This window comes from Ochlerotatus camptorhynchus, unplaced genomic scaffold (genome assembly GCF_037179485.1).
Source record: "Ochlerotatus camptorhynchus isolate MF236.1 unplaced genomic scaffold, CSIRO-AGI_Acam_v1.1 ptg000024l, whole genome shotgun sequence".
Lineage (NCBI taxonomy): Eukaryota > Metazoa > Arthropoda > Insecta > Diptera > Culicidae > Ochlerotatus > Ochlerotatus camptorhynchus.
Genome location: NW_027040516.1, coordinates 3,062,186 through 3,076,842, shown reverse-complemented (window position 1 = coordinate 3,076,842; position 14,657 = coordinate 3,062,186). Strand labels below are relative to the sequence as shown.

At 37.2% G+C, this 14,657-nt stretch overlaps 1 protein-coding gene across 1 annotated transcript; it reads left to right on the top strand.

Moving 5' to 3' along the window:
• Positions 1–325: 325 nt before the first annotated feature.
• Positions 326–12,694, top strand: LOC135707553 (cytochrome c oxidase subunit 4 isoform 1, mitochondrial-like). Its single transcript, XM_065229398.1, has 2 exons — positions 326–549; positions 12,253–12,694. Exons 1-2 carry the CDS (start codon positions 343–345, stop codon positions 12,577–12,579), a joined length of 534 nt encoding a protein of 177 aa, XP_065085470.1. The 5' UTR covers positions 326–342; the 3' UTR covers positions 12,580–12,694.
• The last annotated feature ends 1,963 nt before the right edge of the window (positions 12,695–14,657 follow it).

Below are 14,657 nucleotides of genomic sequence, written 5' to 3'. Positions count from 1 at the left end.
AATTTATTCACCTTAGTTTTATAATTCTCAGTTCTCTTTGTAAATGCTATCGCCTAAGAATCGTTTGCTATAGTTTTGAACCAGTTAAAACAGAAACTTCGGTGTAATTATCACCGGAAAAATTGGTGTAATAATTCCCTATCGATTACATAACAAATTTTCCTATCTGCGCAAAGTAGCCACTTCTGCTGTGCTTGCAGTCGTCTTGGTATTTGACATTACATCCAATCACTGACTTTCAAAGCAAATAAGAAGTGTGATCATATGATTCTACCCGGCTCTGGAAGTTATCTAATCTTGGTATTTTCTTTTCTTTTTCCAACAGAACCAACACGGATCGAGATGGCCAACGTAAACCTGGCTTCGGTGGTGCTCCGCAATGCCCTTCGTCAGAAGATGGGCGTTCGCTTCTCGCACGATATGATTCTCCAGAAGATTGGCAAGCGCGAGGTCGTCGGCCACGGCTGGAACGGTATGCCGGTGTACGCTGACCGCATCGACTACCCGATGCCGCCAATCCGCTTCAAGGAAGTGACACCCGACGTTCAGGTGAGTGAACTTATTTTTTTTTCTTTCTACGGATGGGATGGGTGCGGTGTTACAGCACAGCTGATAGTGCGGGCATAAGAATGCACCGTTATGAAGAATTGACGTTCTTTGGTGTACTTTTTGGATGAGTTTTTTTTCCGCTAATTGTTCACTCCTTTGTAAAAAGATAATTTTTATTGAAAAAAAAATGCCTCTTAAGAACTGGTTAGCTAGCAGTTATCTTTAATAATAGTAACAATAAGGAGTGTTGTATGATGTTAATGTTAAGAAATCAAGATCAGATTTTTTTTATGGAATTCTGAAAAGGTTTCTTCTGTAGAACTATTTGGACTAAAACAGGTTATTTAAATCTCAGGCAAATAATTATTATCTATTATAGTCAAATTACTCTTGAAGTCATGTTCGTGCAGTTAACTGTGGTACTAATTGATACTTACTGGATTACAGACCGTGTTACCTAGTTGTAACTTCGATGAACGGGAATCCTCTTCCATTCGACTTGGTCGGCGGTTTTCTGTCGCCGTGTAGAGCGACTTTCAAATGCTAAAGGCCAATGGGTGCGAGGCCTGCTGCTGGGTCGACGACGTCATCCTGGTTGTCAGCTAAATTTATTATCTTCGATTTTTGCTCTTCCGGCATGTACCAAGCTTAATCATAGACGAGCAGGAAGAGCTGTCAATAGGCATCAGCATAATTTGGTTTCACTCGAGTTGTTCGAAGTTTTCAGTCCTGTAACCAAATTTGCGAGATTTTATTCCTAATGAATTCTGGTCAGCTTCTTCGCCAGATGCAAACCTTATCTATTTGGGGAATCATGGAAGCACATTTTCGGGATCTCAAATCAATGGGTATAGAACAATTCAAGGCTACTATACAAAAGATATGGGATGAAATTCCCGAAAATCAACTGCGTGCCGCTTGTAATGCCTTTCCGAAGCGACTAATTAAAGCAAAAGGCGATAGAATCGAAATGTAAATATGTACATTTAACCTATAAAATGTAATAAAGAGAGTAGAAGAGAACCATTAAAATAATTTATATTTCCATGGGAGATTCGATCCTTAATTCATGCGTCACTTATTTAGGTCTACCCTGTAAATATTTTTCAAAACTTCTCGGGACTCCTAGTAATTGTAGACTAGACTAGAAAACTCTTCTCAGGAATTCTCCTAGAAATTATCCTCAGAGCACCCTTTAAATTCTGTTAATGAATTTTCCCCACATTTCTGTTGCAGTTATTTTTTTTAAATCACTTGCTATTCTCCTCACGATGCCCATAAAATTTTACTCAGAATCACCTAGGAATTCTCCTTGATGTCCTTTCCATAACTCCCATGAAATTATTCTAAGAACTATATGGGAATTCAATTCATAACTGTCTTGCTTCTTGTAGTTGTAATAATAATTGTTCAGTGCATAAACCGTGCGTTCCGCTAAGTCGGCGTATCTAGGGACAAACCCCCTAGACTATATACAAATATATTATATTAACAATGTGATCCACTCTTTCGCTTAGCTGGCGAACCGAATTTTTAGCGATGAAAGCGCCTATGTGGCCAAAAAGGCTACCACTGTATTTATTTATCTTCCCAAGGGGTAAACCAATTGAAAATTTGCATAATATTTCAAATGTATGTATTTCCGCATATTATTTTATTTGACGACAACAGTGACACGTCCGACAAATTTTCATATAATATACGAAACGTAATTAATTAAATTAATTTAAATTTTATTTTTGTAATAAGTGCTATATTCACGCCCTCGATGTAATTGTATGATTCTTGCTGACCTTTTTCAACGCTAGATGGTGTGTGAAGCAATATGTTTCGGGTCGTCATTGCAATGTTTGGAAAAGGCATGAATGGATCATATTGTTAATATAATATATTTGCTATATACATAATGCCCTTCCTGTTGCACTCGTCAGCTCGTGCGATACTCTAGAGTCACATGGGTGGTCGTATCCGGGGCCTCCTCCGGGTAGACGCAAGTGTTAGTCCAGGTTCTGGTTCACTAACTTATCTCTATGCATAGTTTAAGTTAACTTAAGACCTCCGGCCTATTAAGTACAACCCACACTTAGTCTTTCTTAATCTTGCGTAGTTTAGATTGGTTTGAAAATCTATAAGCGGGAGTTTAGACAAATTCAGGGTAATTCCATGATGTGCTGAAATAAATAAGTACAGAGAACCTTCAGAAAATTTATGAAAACTTCATAAATATTTCAGGAACTTAACGAAAATCCAGGTGTTTACGAGAATTCCATTTATTTTAAAGCAGAACCGAGATCTTCATTAGAATTGAGAGCTTTAAGGAAGCTCCAAGAACATCAAACAGATATAGATAGAATTAAAGGGCAATTGGGTTCTTTAAGGGTATTAGGTAAATGCATATTCGTAAATGGAACCCAAACCCAAAATTTCATCAATTTTGGTACACTGGAACTATTTTAAATAAGAACGATTACATTTGCAAAAATCACCTTATTAGCGCTCCTACGTGTCACTTTGTATGGGAGCGAGCTGTCAGTTTGTCTGTTTAGTGTCAAACAGTGAAGTTATTATTTTGCTTTAAATCTTGATTTAAAAATCAAGATGAAAGTGTGTGGGTTCGAAAAAAATATCACTGTGCTCAGAAAACGAAGCTCTTTCAGATGATATATAAAAACCGATATATTTTTTAAGAATTAAAGAACCCAATTGACCACTTTGTCAAGCAGTTTTGGTGTGACTTTCTACCAGTGATTTCACAAAACTGGACCAACTAATTTCTCTTTTTTATGAAACGCTCTAATTTGGCTACTTTTCTCGAGGTTCTAGAAGAAAAAATATCAAAATAATGTTATGTTTCAAAGTTCGAGTGGTAGTAAACGTCATTTTATCTGCTCGAATGAAGTGGTTAATTAAAAAAAAATTCAAGGAAATTTTAGAAACCTTAAATGAAAATTTCTGGGAATTTCCGGAAACTTCAGTTTTGCTCAGAGAAAATTTCTGGACCGCAATACAAATTATATGAATATCCGGAAAATGTGAGAGTATTTCAAGGGTTTTATATCATGGAAATTTCAAGATCTATACAATTTTGAAAATTTAGCTAAGTTGATTAGAGAACATCAACGAAGTTCCAGCAAGTATTGCATGCACCGATATTTTCAAGAAATTTCAGAGAACTTCTTAGAAATTCAGATAGTTTTAGATTGTTTTATTATATTCAGTGAAATTCCGAGTACTTCGAGGACGATCAGATAACATCAGAAAAATCTCATTAACTTCAGGAAATTCGCTGCGACTTACAAGGAGTTCCTTAGAATTTTGGGAAAATTCTCTGAATATCCCAAAATTCTAAGGAACTCCTTGTAAGTCGCAGCGAATTTCCTGAAGTTATTGAGATTTATGTGAGAAGAATTGCGAGCATCAGGTTAGTATCTCAAACTGAAATAGAACTTCAAGGCAGTTTCATTAACTTCAGGAATATTTTGGGAACTTTTAGGTTGTTCTGAAGACCTCAGAATAGACCATTACATAATCAACGGAGATTTCACATGAAAATTCGATTGCAGTTCTCCTCATAATTCGCTCGTATTCTCCCGGAACTATCATGGAATTATTTCAGAAATTCACTTGGAACGCTTCGCTGTATATTCAGGACCATCCTCAAATTAAATATACCAGAGGAACTCAGACCAGCAATTCACTTCTCGGTCACTTATAGATTTAAATCCGAAATGCCGCTAGACCGATTTACCCTTGCGATTTCAAACCAAAACATTTAAGAAATACCGGGTTGCCATGATGGGTATTTTTACAAACAAACAAAAGAACGTAAGAATTCCATAAGAAACACTTATGCAATTATGCCACAAGAAATTAGTATGAATTTCATTGATTTCCAGACTGCAACCGAACCATGGACGTTGAGATTACGGAGCTCGTGTGTTAACCACTCATCTTTCACCGTTTAAGAAAATGGAATGGCTAAAGGCGTATAAGAGCTACGTTATGTTAGCCAAAAATCTTTCATAAGTCGCGCTTATGAAATCCACAGGGTGTCTACTACCTGAAAAAACCTGGAAAACCGGGAATTTACAGGGAATTTTTTTTTTCTGGAAAAACCTGGAATATTCAGGGAATTTTGGTTCCACTCAGGGAATTTTCCAATTATCACTCCATTCGTAATTCAAAAGAAGTTTTTCGTTCAGTTTCTCGAAACGTTTCTTAAGGACACTGGATTTGACAAGCATCTGACATCTAAGACAACGTGTGCGAACAAGACAAGTTCATTCAGAGAGTCTTGTCACGCTCGCTCTTCGCTGATTTGTATGTGGAGGATCAAAATCGTCGTAAAAAGGAAACAGGGTAGTTCGTAGATCTTGAGAACAGAACTACAAACAAATTAAAAGTAATTAACAGAAATTCATAAAAAACAACATCACAAGAGAGGTCGTAGATCTTCAGATAAATGTTCAAAGAAATTTTCAAAACTTCAAGCAAGCAAAAATAATTTCAAATCAATTTGTAAAACTATAAGCGAAATTTTGCAAATCTTCAGGGAAATTTGCATAACTTCAGACAAGTCCAAGAATCTACAGTGAAATATAAAGTATTTCACAGAAGTTTGGAGATCCTCGAAACATTATTCAACATCAGAAAAGTTCGTATATCTTCAGAACAAAGTTACAGAACTTTGAAAAAAATTACAGGATTTCTGAAAAAAATCACAAGAATCTCAGAAATGTTAATGGCTCTTCAGTAAAAATTGTAGAACTTCAGGGAAGTTCGGCGGTTTAAAAAAAAATATTTACACGATTTCAGGAAAATTTTTAGATCTTGAGAGAGACATTTAAAACTTCAAAGAAGCTCAAATATTTTCAGATAAATTTTGACAACTTGAGGTAATCTTCAACGAAATTTTCAAATCTTCAGGGTAACCCGAGAGGAATTTACAACACATCAGAGAAGTTTGCAGATTTACTGAGAAATTTATTGAGCCTTAAGTTTTTATTTGTAGATCTTGAGCTACGGAGCTTAAGACAACTTTACAGAACTTTAAAGATATTTGCAGGAATTTGACAGAAAGCTTCACAGTTTCACACAAATGTGAGATCTTCAGAAAAATTCGTTAAGTGTCAGAAAAGCACCTCAATTCCAAAAACAAATCCCAAGCGAAGTACAAAAGTACAATATTTTGCAGAACTCCATGGAACTCGGAAATAGATACACGCCAAAAAATTCTGAATTTTACTGGCGATGTAAACATCCATGCATGCAAACATTCATACATGTAAACTTCCTTTTCACGTAAACTAGCAACTTGCAAGAAATGTTGCAAACAAAAGTGGATAGTTGCATACAATATATGGGATATTACATGACATGTCTCATAAATTTACACGATCTATAATCTAATATATATGATATATGATAGTAACGGAAATTTACACTACTTTTTTTAGCTGTGTAGATCTAAAGAACTTCAGAGAAGTCCGTAGACCTTAAAAGAAGTCCGTAGACCTTAAGAGAAGTCTTTAGAACGTCAGAAAGTTCGTACGTTTTTAGAAAAATTTGCAAAACTTCAGAAAAACTCACAGATCTTCGGGAAAGTTCGCCGATTTTTAGTTCAAGAATCCACAAAGAAATTTAAAGAACTTTAGAAAAGTTCGGAGATGTACTGTGAAATTTATTGAACTTCAGGGCAGTTCGTAAATCTTTAGAGCAGAAATACAGTACTTCAGAAAACTTTACAGAATTTGAAATAATTTTAAGGATCTTCAGATAAGTTCAGAGGATAGATCGTAAATCTGCTGAAAAATTAGCAGATGTTTAAATAAATTTTCAGAATTTTACTGCGGTTCTTGGATTTTGAAAGACATTTACAGAACTTCAGGTAAGTTCGCTGATCTTTAGAGATATTTGCACAGCTTCAGAAAAATTAGAAAAACTTCAGAATACTTCCTAAAACTTCCGGAAAGCTCAAAAATTTCTAGATAATCTTTTAATTCTTTAGAAAATTGTATAGATGGTCAGAGATATTTGCAGATATTCATTGAATAATGAAAATCTGCAGAGAAAATTACAGAACTGTCAAGAAGTTTGTAGATTATTAGAAATTTTGTGAACATCAGAGATAATTGTTGATCTTCAAGGATCTTAAATCTCCAGAGATTCAGGAACTTTGTAGATTTTTAGGAAAATTTGCAGAACTTCTGAAGAACACACAGAGTTTCAAATAAATCTGTAGAACTACCGAGAAATTTACAGATTGTCAGGAAAGATTGCTGATCTTTAAAGAAATTTTACCGGAGAACAGAAACAAAACTTCAGGGACGTCAGAAGGTTTGAAGACCTTGCAGAATTGAGTTGTTAACTGAAATTTTCAGAAATCAAAGAATCATGTATATCTAGTGAGAACTTTTCCCACTAGCTTGTCTAAAGTTGGTATCGACATCCTGGCGAAGTTTTGAAATCCATTTTCATCTTCATATCGCAGCTCTTGATGGACAAGATGAGCCAGATCCCAGCCGGTGTTCCTCCTGAGCAACCATTTCCTACTCCACAAAGTTCACCTTCTTTTTCTCATTTTATTTAAAATAATAAAAGCAAATACGTCTGCCGAAACTAGAGCAATTTTCCGGTAATTCATGATGGAAGTATTTACTTTTGATTCCTGATACAGTTTTGTTTTGAAATCTAAATTGGCAGTTCTTTCGACATGTGCAAACAGGGGGGTTCGACAAAGTGTGTCGAAAGTAAATTCGAGCAGATTTTTCAATATGGCGGCGGTCAAAGTTAGACCAAGAAATCAGATAGTCTAAACGGACCTTAAGAGATTTTTGACATGTGAAACCATGATTTATTCTGTCTTGATCTTCCAAACAGAGTTGAACTCAAACATATTATCAAAATGATATGTTGTTTTTGAAAGCATATTGTTATCAAATTTTGATATATCGTTTTATCGAAATAGTATAGAAAGGCTTCTTACTTATATTTATATTCTTGAATTAAAAAAATACTACACAAATACCAAAAAAGAATGTAATATTGATTGACGTAATGCATGCTACTGTATGAATAACTAATGTGATTGCAAAAACCAAATACAATATTACACCCTTGGATATAATTTCTTTTCGCAAATTATGTGTAGAATAAATGCACCAATAGTGGAGGTACTTAAGTGCAATGTGTTGCTATGGTGGCTTATAGAGTCTCCCTAAGCCGCTATAGAAGTACATTACGTTAGTACAATGTACTTCTATAGCGGCTTAGGGAGACTCTATAAGCCACCATAGGAACACATTGCACTAAAGTATCTCCACTATTGGTGCATTTACTAAACATAAATTGTACAAATTAATATTAAACAACCTATGTGCATCTGTTCTGCAGTAATATTCAATAACTTTTTGCTGTGCCGACTTATAAATACCAACGACCAAGTTTGAACAATCGAAAATAACATAAATCAATAAGTACATAAAAGGGATTCCAGATGGATTAATAGATAAAATAATAATGTGTATAATTTGTATGCACCTGGAATTTTTTTTCATCCGACCTGGAAAAACCTGTAAAACTCAGGGAATTTGATTCCTTGGATTGAGTAGACACCCTGATCCATATTTGTCGTTCATAAGTCGAGTCTTATGAAATTCTTAAGTATATTTGCCTCAGTCGGCAAACTGAAAAAAAAAGATGGCCCTAGATTGGTGTGCGGAGTGACCTACTCTTTGGTTTCTCGTCACTCTCATCGAAGGGCGCATCTAGTTGTGCCTTGTCGATCAGCCTAGATAAAGCATCCGCCACATTTAAATGGTCCGAATTCGCTTCAGGTTGAAGCCTCAACGCCCATGCTTCAGCCCTAGATATAGCACGTTTGATAGCCTTTCTTCCTTGGCCAAAGATGGATTCATTCGCTTCGGAATCGCTCCGAATTGTAAAGGATTTACTTTTATGATATCTTCCGAGAATTCAGATATGTGTCATGCCAAAAAGGTCAGCATTGGACCCTGGAGTTTTTTTCTCTTAAAGTCTACTGAGAATTGCACTCAGAGATACATTTTGCCAAAACAAAGGCATTTTAAACTATTAGATCACGCGTTCAACAAAACTTCCACTTATTGATTGATATTGATTTGTGTTCACACACTAAATGAAAACTATTTAAATGAACTTTTAAAGCGAACGAAAGTTATTTCACTTCACTAGACCAGTTCCATCCATTCTCTACAACCAGAACGCAGCGGATATGAGCATATAAGAACCCACTGAGCCAACCACCGGCAATTTATAATTTTCTTGCTTCTTCCCAGAAAATCCTGGGGATTCTTCTCAGAGTTCCTTTGGGCATTACTTCCCATAAACGCATAACGCAGAGCCTTAATTTTGTTTATGGATGGAATGGATGTTCCGTCGGTGATTGGCACTAGATTGTGGAACAGAGACCGACGTTAAATAAAGGAAAAAGAAGGAATGGATGCCTAAATGCCTCTAATTTGGACCCATCCATAAATTCAGCAATCGACTAAATTTTCAATAGCGACCAAAAATATCCATTAGTACCGTCCCAATCACGCGTTCATCTAGATAAAATTGATAAATAGCCGATTTTAAGCGATGGGCTCAATCTTAGATCCCTAGGCCAATATTAGAGCCATTTCCCCTAACATAATAAATAAAAATCACAGTCAAACTGCTCGTGAACGCATAATTGTTCCATGTGATATGGAGTTTCATTTACACATGGGACAACTATGCTTCCACCGATAGTAAAGCTCCTTAAAAATCTCGAAGCTCCAGAATCTTTCAGAAGATTTCGGTTAGTATCTCTTTTTTTTAAAGAATTTATACCCAACTAGGTATATGTTTAAAAATGAACAAAGTCAAATTGATTTTATAGAAGTTAAACATGTATTTTATATAGAATAACATTCGTCCTTTCAAATTTTGTCACACTTTATTTTTTTATGTTTGCCCCAACCTGGAAAAAGCGTATTTTCATAAGAAAATCGTCAATACAGCGGAGATTCGTTCGCTGGGGTCTCGTTAGTTGGGTGTTCGCTAGTTGGGCCATGACCCAATTAAAATGCATCTGGATGTCAAAATCTCATATCAAAATAGATTTGACAATCAACCATAAACTCTTCCTAGTGGTAAGCATATGCGTTTTGAACTGCGCATTCAATGTAATGTGTGCAAACATATGATACTTGATCGAAACATTTGAATTTAATTTGAAATTCCAGAAGCATATTAAGCACATCAGTCCCGTAACGTGGGTAGATCACCTTTTCGTGGTACGTTACGGGATGTAAGATCTACCACCGATTCCTAGTCCTGACTTCTTCAAACTAGGGGAACAGGATTTTTCAGTAATCAAAGGAACACATCTTAGTCCTTGTTACTTTTTATGCCTTGTTGATAGTGATAAGTCCTCGGGTTGCCTGGACCGAGGATGATCTTGAAACAAGGAAAAAATGAGTTAGTTAGTCTTCACCTATGTGATTCCTAATCTTCTAATCGTTGTTCCCTAGTTTGAAGTGGTTAAGACTAGGGTTCTGATGCATGGTCATTATCGGTGTCATTGCTTGTTTTTCTTGTTAAGGAATCCAATTTTGACTGACAAAGGGGCGCGCCTTTGGAGGGTGTTCCAACTCCGAAGGGTATAAATAGCGGAACCTTTCAGTTAGAATCGATTCCTTGCGATGAAGGCAAGAATGACAACTGTATCAAAACCGAATACTTCATCATTTCTCAATAGTGATGGAGTAATACGACATGCACTAAACTAAGGACACGGGATATACTATAATAGATCAAATTACTGGTCGCAGTGGTCTTATGTCCCGAACAGAGAGGAAAAAAAGCACATCAGTATTTTACTTTTTCTACTAAGTTTCAAGCAATTTGCTTCAATCCGAGTTATTTTTTGTTAAATCTTCTTAACCGCAACAAAGGATACGCTACGCCCCAACAAATTTTAGTCTTCTGTCAGTTGACCCAATTAACGAATCGAATTCGTTAGTTGGGCGGAGGTGGTGGCCCAACCAGCGAGATTCGGTCATGCTAATGGAGCCGCTTTTTTCTTTGCTTGCTTTTTTATTCATGTAGGACGAGGAGTACTCGATTACTTTTTCGAACGGACGTATTAGCTTTTGTTAACAATGCATTTGATCGTCGGTTTAACGTTACTGGTAGTTCACTCACGCATACTAACACTCCTATCTGAGGGTAGTTTTAGAAGGTGCGGGTCTGCTACCAGTTACGCCAAATCGACGATCAAATGCATTTTTACAAAAGCTAATACGTCCCTTGGAAAAAGTAATCGAGAATAGCTCTTGATCGACAAGTCCAGCTCAGCCAAAATTGCGTCATTTAAAGTACCGTAAAACGGGGTATCTTTGATAATGCGGGTAACTTTGATAGTATAATGTAAAGATTAAATTTATTCGCTGCACTTTTTCCAAATTAGAAACATTGGTTCCATATTGTAGCTTAGGGTATTTCCGTTGATATCGTTTATAGTTTTTATAAAGTATGTGTGACATATTTTACAAACATATTAAAAACAATTTTCGTGTTTTTCGCCTGTTTGTAAAAGCACATCACTTTTGAAATGAAATTCCCGATATAGCCATCACAAATTCAATGTTGTATTCTTATTGCTTATGATGTTTTCTGACTATAAACTCATTCAAAATTTCATATATAAAGAACTAAATTGTTTGAGTTTCACCCATTTTTTCTACATTCATCGAGCATTATCAAAGTCACCCCAAATCGAAAAACTGAAGGTCGGTCACAAAACTAAAAAAATAGTGCACATACTTTAATTTCCGTTAAATATATTACAAACGAATTGACTCTTAGATCCTCAGCACTTGTTTTAAAAATATAAAATTTGAAAAACATTCATTGCTGTAAAAATGTGGCGTCGCGTAGCCTCACTTTTTACCTGTGCACCAACTTTCAAAAACAGATTTAATACCATATTCATACTCGAATCGGTTGAAAAATACACTTAATCTTTTAGTTAACTCGAGATCTATCCATTGCAAGCAATATTTTGATAATTGTTTATGTTTTGAGAGTTGGTGCACAGGTAGATTGAGGTTAAGGCGATGCCACTGAAAAATTATATAAAATATACTTTAAAAAACTGTCAATGTTACCCCGTTTTACGGTACTAAAAGTTTTGTGACGACAACTTTGCTGAAAAATGCGAAATAAAAATAAGCGAGCAAACAAAATTTTATAGACACCCTAATTGAGGAAAATTGTTCTAAATTGGTCAATTCAATCGATACGAAAGTTTTTTTTTTAAAGTTGCTCAAAATTAGCTACAACTTTGCCGAAGTATATGTAAACCTATATTTTGCCCAAAAAAATGTTTTTTTTTTTTATTTCAATAGTAATAAGAACCACCCTAGTACAATTTGACACCAAACGAATAACTCAATTGTAAGGAACAATTTTGTAAAAAACACTTTGTTTTTTTCTAAAGTTTTAATTTCATGCTCTAAATGCATCTTTCCTGCTAAATTCTCATTCTGGGCCAATATCCATTGTTGCTACATTGAGCTTCAAATCAATCAAAACATAAATAAATCAAGTAGAATGATCCATCTTGCCCCGCCTACCATGCCAGCGATGTCATTACACCTGTCAGTTTATGAATAATATTCAACCTTATCCTTGCAGGCCCTCCGCGAGAAGGAGAAGGGTGACTGGAAGAAGCTGTCCGTCCAGGAGAAGAAAGCCCTGTACCGTGCGTCGTTCTGCCAGACATTCGCCGAAATCAAGTACCCAACCGGCGAGTGGAAGATGCACCTCGGTTTCGGTCTGATCGCCATGTCGATGAGCGTCATCGCCATGCTGTTGATGAAGGCCTTCGTGTACGATGAGGTGCCAATCACTTTCGACGACGAGCACCAGAAGGCTCAGCTCAAGCGTATGCTGGACCTCCAGGTCGGTTCCGTTACCGGTCTCTCGTCCAAGTGGGACTACGACAACAACAAGTGGAAGTAAACGTCTGTGTCCTCCTGCACTGGTGGTCGTAGGGTATTAGTTGGTAAATGTGTATTATATTAATCCTAAATTGGCATCAACTATAAGCGCACGTCGTCGCAAGCCGCTTTCCAAGATGGCTAAAAAATAAATTATGAAGAAAAATCAAACTTAATATTTGAGAGGGTTCGACCGATGTTTGTTGATTAATTGAGAAATTTGTCCTTGTATTGACTATAGATAGTAACACGAAAAGCACCAGTGTGGACATTAAATCCACATGAACAAACATAACAAGTAGGTATCTACACACTTAAATCCAGTCAGTAAGGTTTTACTGGGTTTTTGAATTGCGGAACTGTTCGGTGAAAGTTTAAAAATCTGCGGGAAATTCAAAAATAAAATCTATTTCGAACTTGTACAGACTTATGTCGTTTTCGTTTTTGCGGTGTAGCTACACCGGTGCTACACCGCCGAACACCGAAAATTTTTAGGGTGTAGCTATCGGTTGCACCTTTGTTTACAAACAAATCCAGAACAACATGTGAAAAGGGCATACAAGCTTTTTGTAAACAAACCTTCTTATGCCCTTTTCTTGCCACCCATATGACACCAACGCAAACCTTTAACATCACCGGGTAGGGGACACTTTCCCCTTCCCGATGATATTGCTGGTTTGCGTGGGCGACCCTCGGTTGGTGAAAAAAGGGCCTACAAAGGTTTGTTTACAAAAAGCTTGTATGCCCTTTTCACATGTTGTTCTGGAAATGATGATGAACTGTCAATGACTCGTGCTTATTGCTGCTTACACTACACCGGTGTAGTGTAGTAAAAACGAAAACGACATTAGTTCTGTCAACTCCATTTGATGATTGAAAATAAAATTTGTCGATTTCTTTGATTCCTTACGGATTCGGTCAAAGTCGGTCAAAGACTTTTTCAGCAATTCAAAAACCCAGTTAAAATACTGACTCCTGTAAAATAATCGAGCAGACAAAAATGCTGTGCCTTCACTTTATTTAGATTACCCAAGAAGTATAAAATCTGTCTGTCTGTCTGTCTGTCTGTCTGTCTGTCTGTCTGTCTGTCTGTCTGTCTGTCTGTCTGTCTGTCTGTCTGTCTGTCTGTCTGTCTGTCTGTCTGTCTGTCTGTCTGTCTGTCTGTCTGTCTGTCTGTCTGTCTGTCTGTCTGTCTGTCTGTCTGTCTGTCTGTCTGTCTGTCTGTCTGTCTGTCTGTCTGTCTGTCTGTCTGTCTGTCTGTCTGTCTGTCTGTCTGTCTGTCTGTCTGTCTGTCTGTCTGTCTGTCTGTCTGTCTGTCTGTCTGTCTGTCTGTCTGTCTGTCTGTCTGTCTGTCTGTCTGTCTGTCTGTCTGTCTGTCTGTCTGTCTGTCTGTCTGTCTGTCTGTCTGTCTGTCTGTCTGTCTGTCTGTCTGTCTGTCTGTCTGTCTGTCTGTCTGTCTGTCTGTCTGTCTGTCTGTCTGTCTGTCTGTCTGTCTGTCTGTCTGTCTGTCTGTCTGTCTGTCTGTCTGTCTGTCTGTCTGTCTGTCTGTCTGTCTGTCTGTCTGTCTGTCTGTCTGTCTGTCTGTCTGTCTGTCTGTCTGTCTGTCTGTCTGTCTGTCTGTCTGTCTGTCTGTCTGTCTGTCTGTCTGTCTGTCTGTCTGTCTGTCTGTCTGTCTGTCTGTCTGTCTGTCTGTCTGTCTGTCTGTCTGTCTGTCTGTCTGTCTGTCTGTCTGTCTGTCTGTCTGTCTGTCTGTCTGTCTGTCTGTCTGTCTGTCTGTCTGTCTGTCTGTCTGTCTGTCTGTCTGTCTGTCTGTCTGTCTGTCTGTCTGTCTGTCTGTCTGTCTGTCTGTCTGTCTGTCTGTCTGTCTGTCTGTCTGTCTGTCTGTCTGTCTGTCTGTCTGTCTGTCTGTCTGTCTGTCTGTCTGTCTGTCTGTCTGTCTGTCTGTCTGTCTGTCTGTCTGTCTGTCTGTCTGTCTGTCTGTCTGTCTGTCTGTCTGTCTGTCTGTCTGTCTGTCTGTCTGTCTGTCTGTCTGTCTGTCTGTCTGTCTGTCTGTCTGTCTGTCTGTCTGTCTGTCTGTCTGTCTGTCTGTCTGTCTGTCTG

Excerpts from the sequence above, each read along its gene's own strand:
- LOC135707553 (XM_065229398.1), top strand. The coding sequence starts at position 343 with ATGGCCAACGTAAACCTGGCTTCGGTGGTGCTCCGCAATGCCCTTCGT. Across the intron at positions 550-12,252 it reads AAGTGACACCCGACGTTCAG|GCCCTCCGCGAGAAGGAGAA; the intron begins GTGAGTGAACTT and ends TTATCCTTGCAG.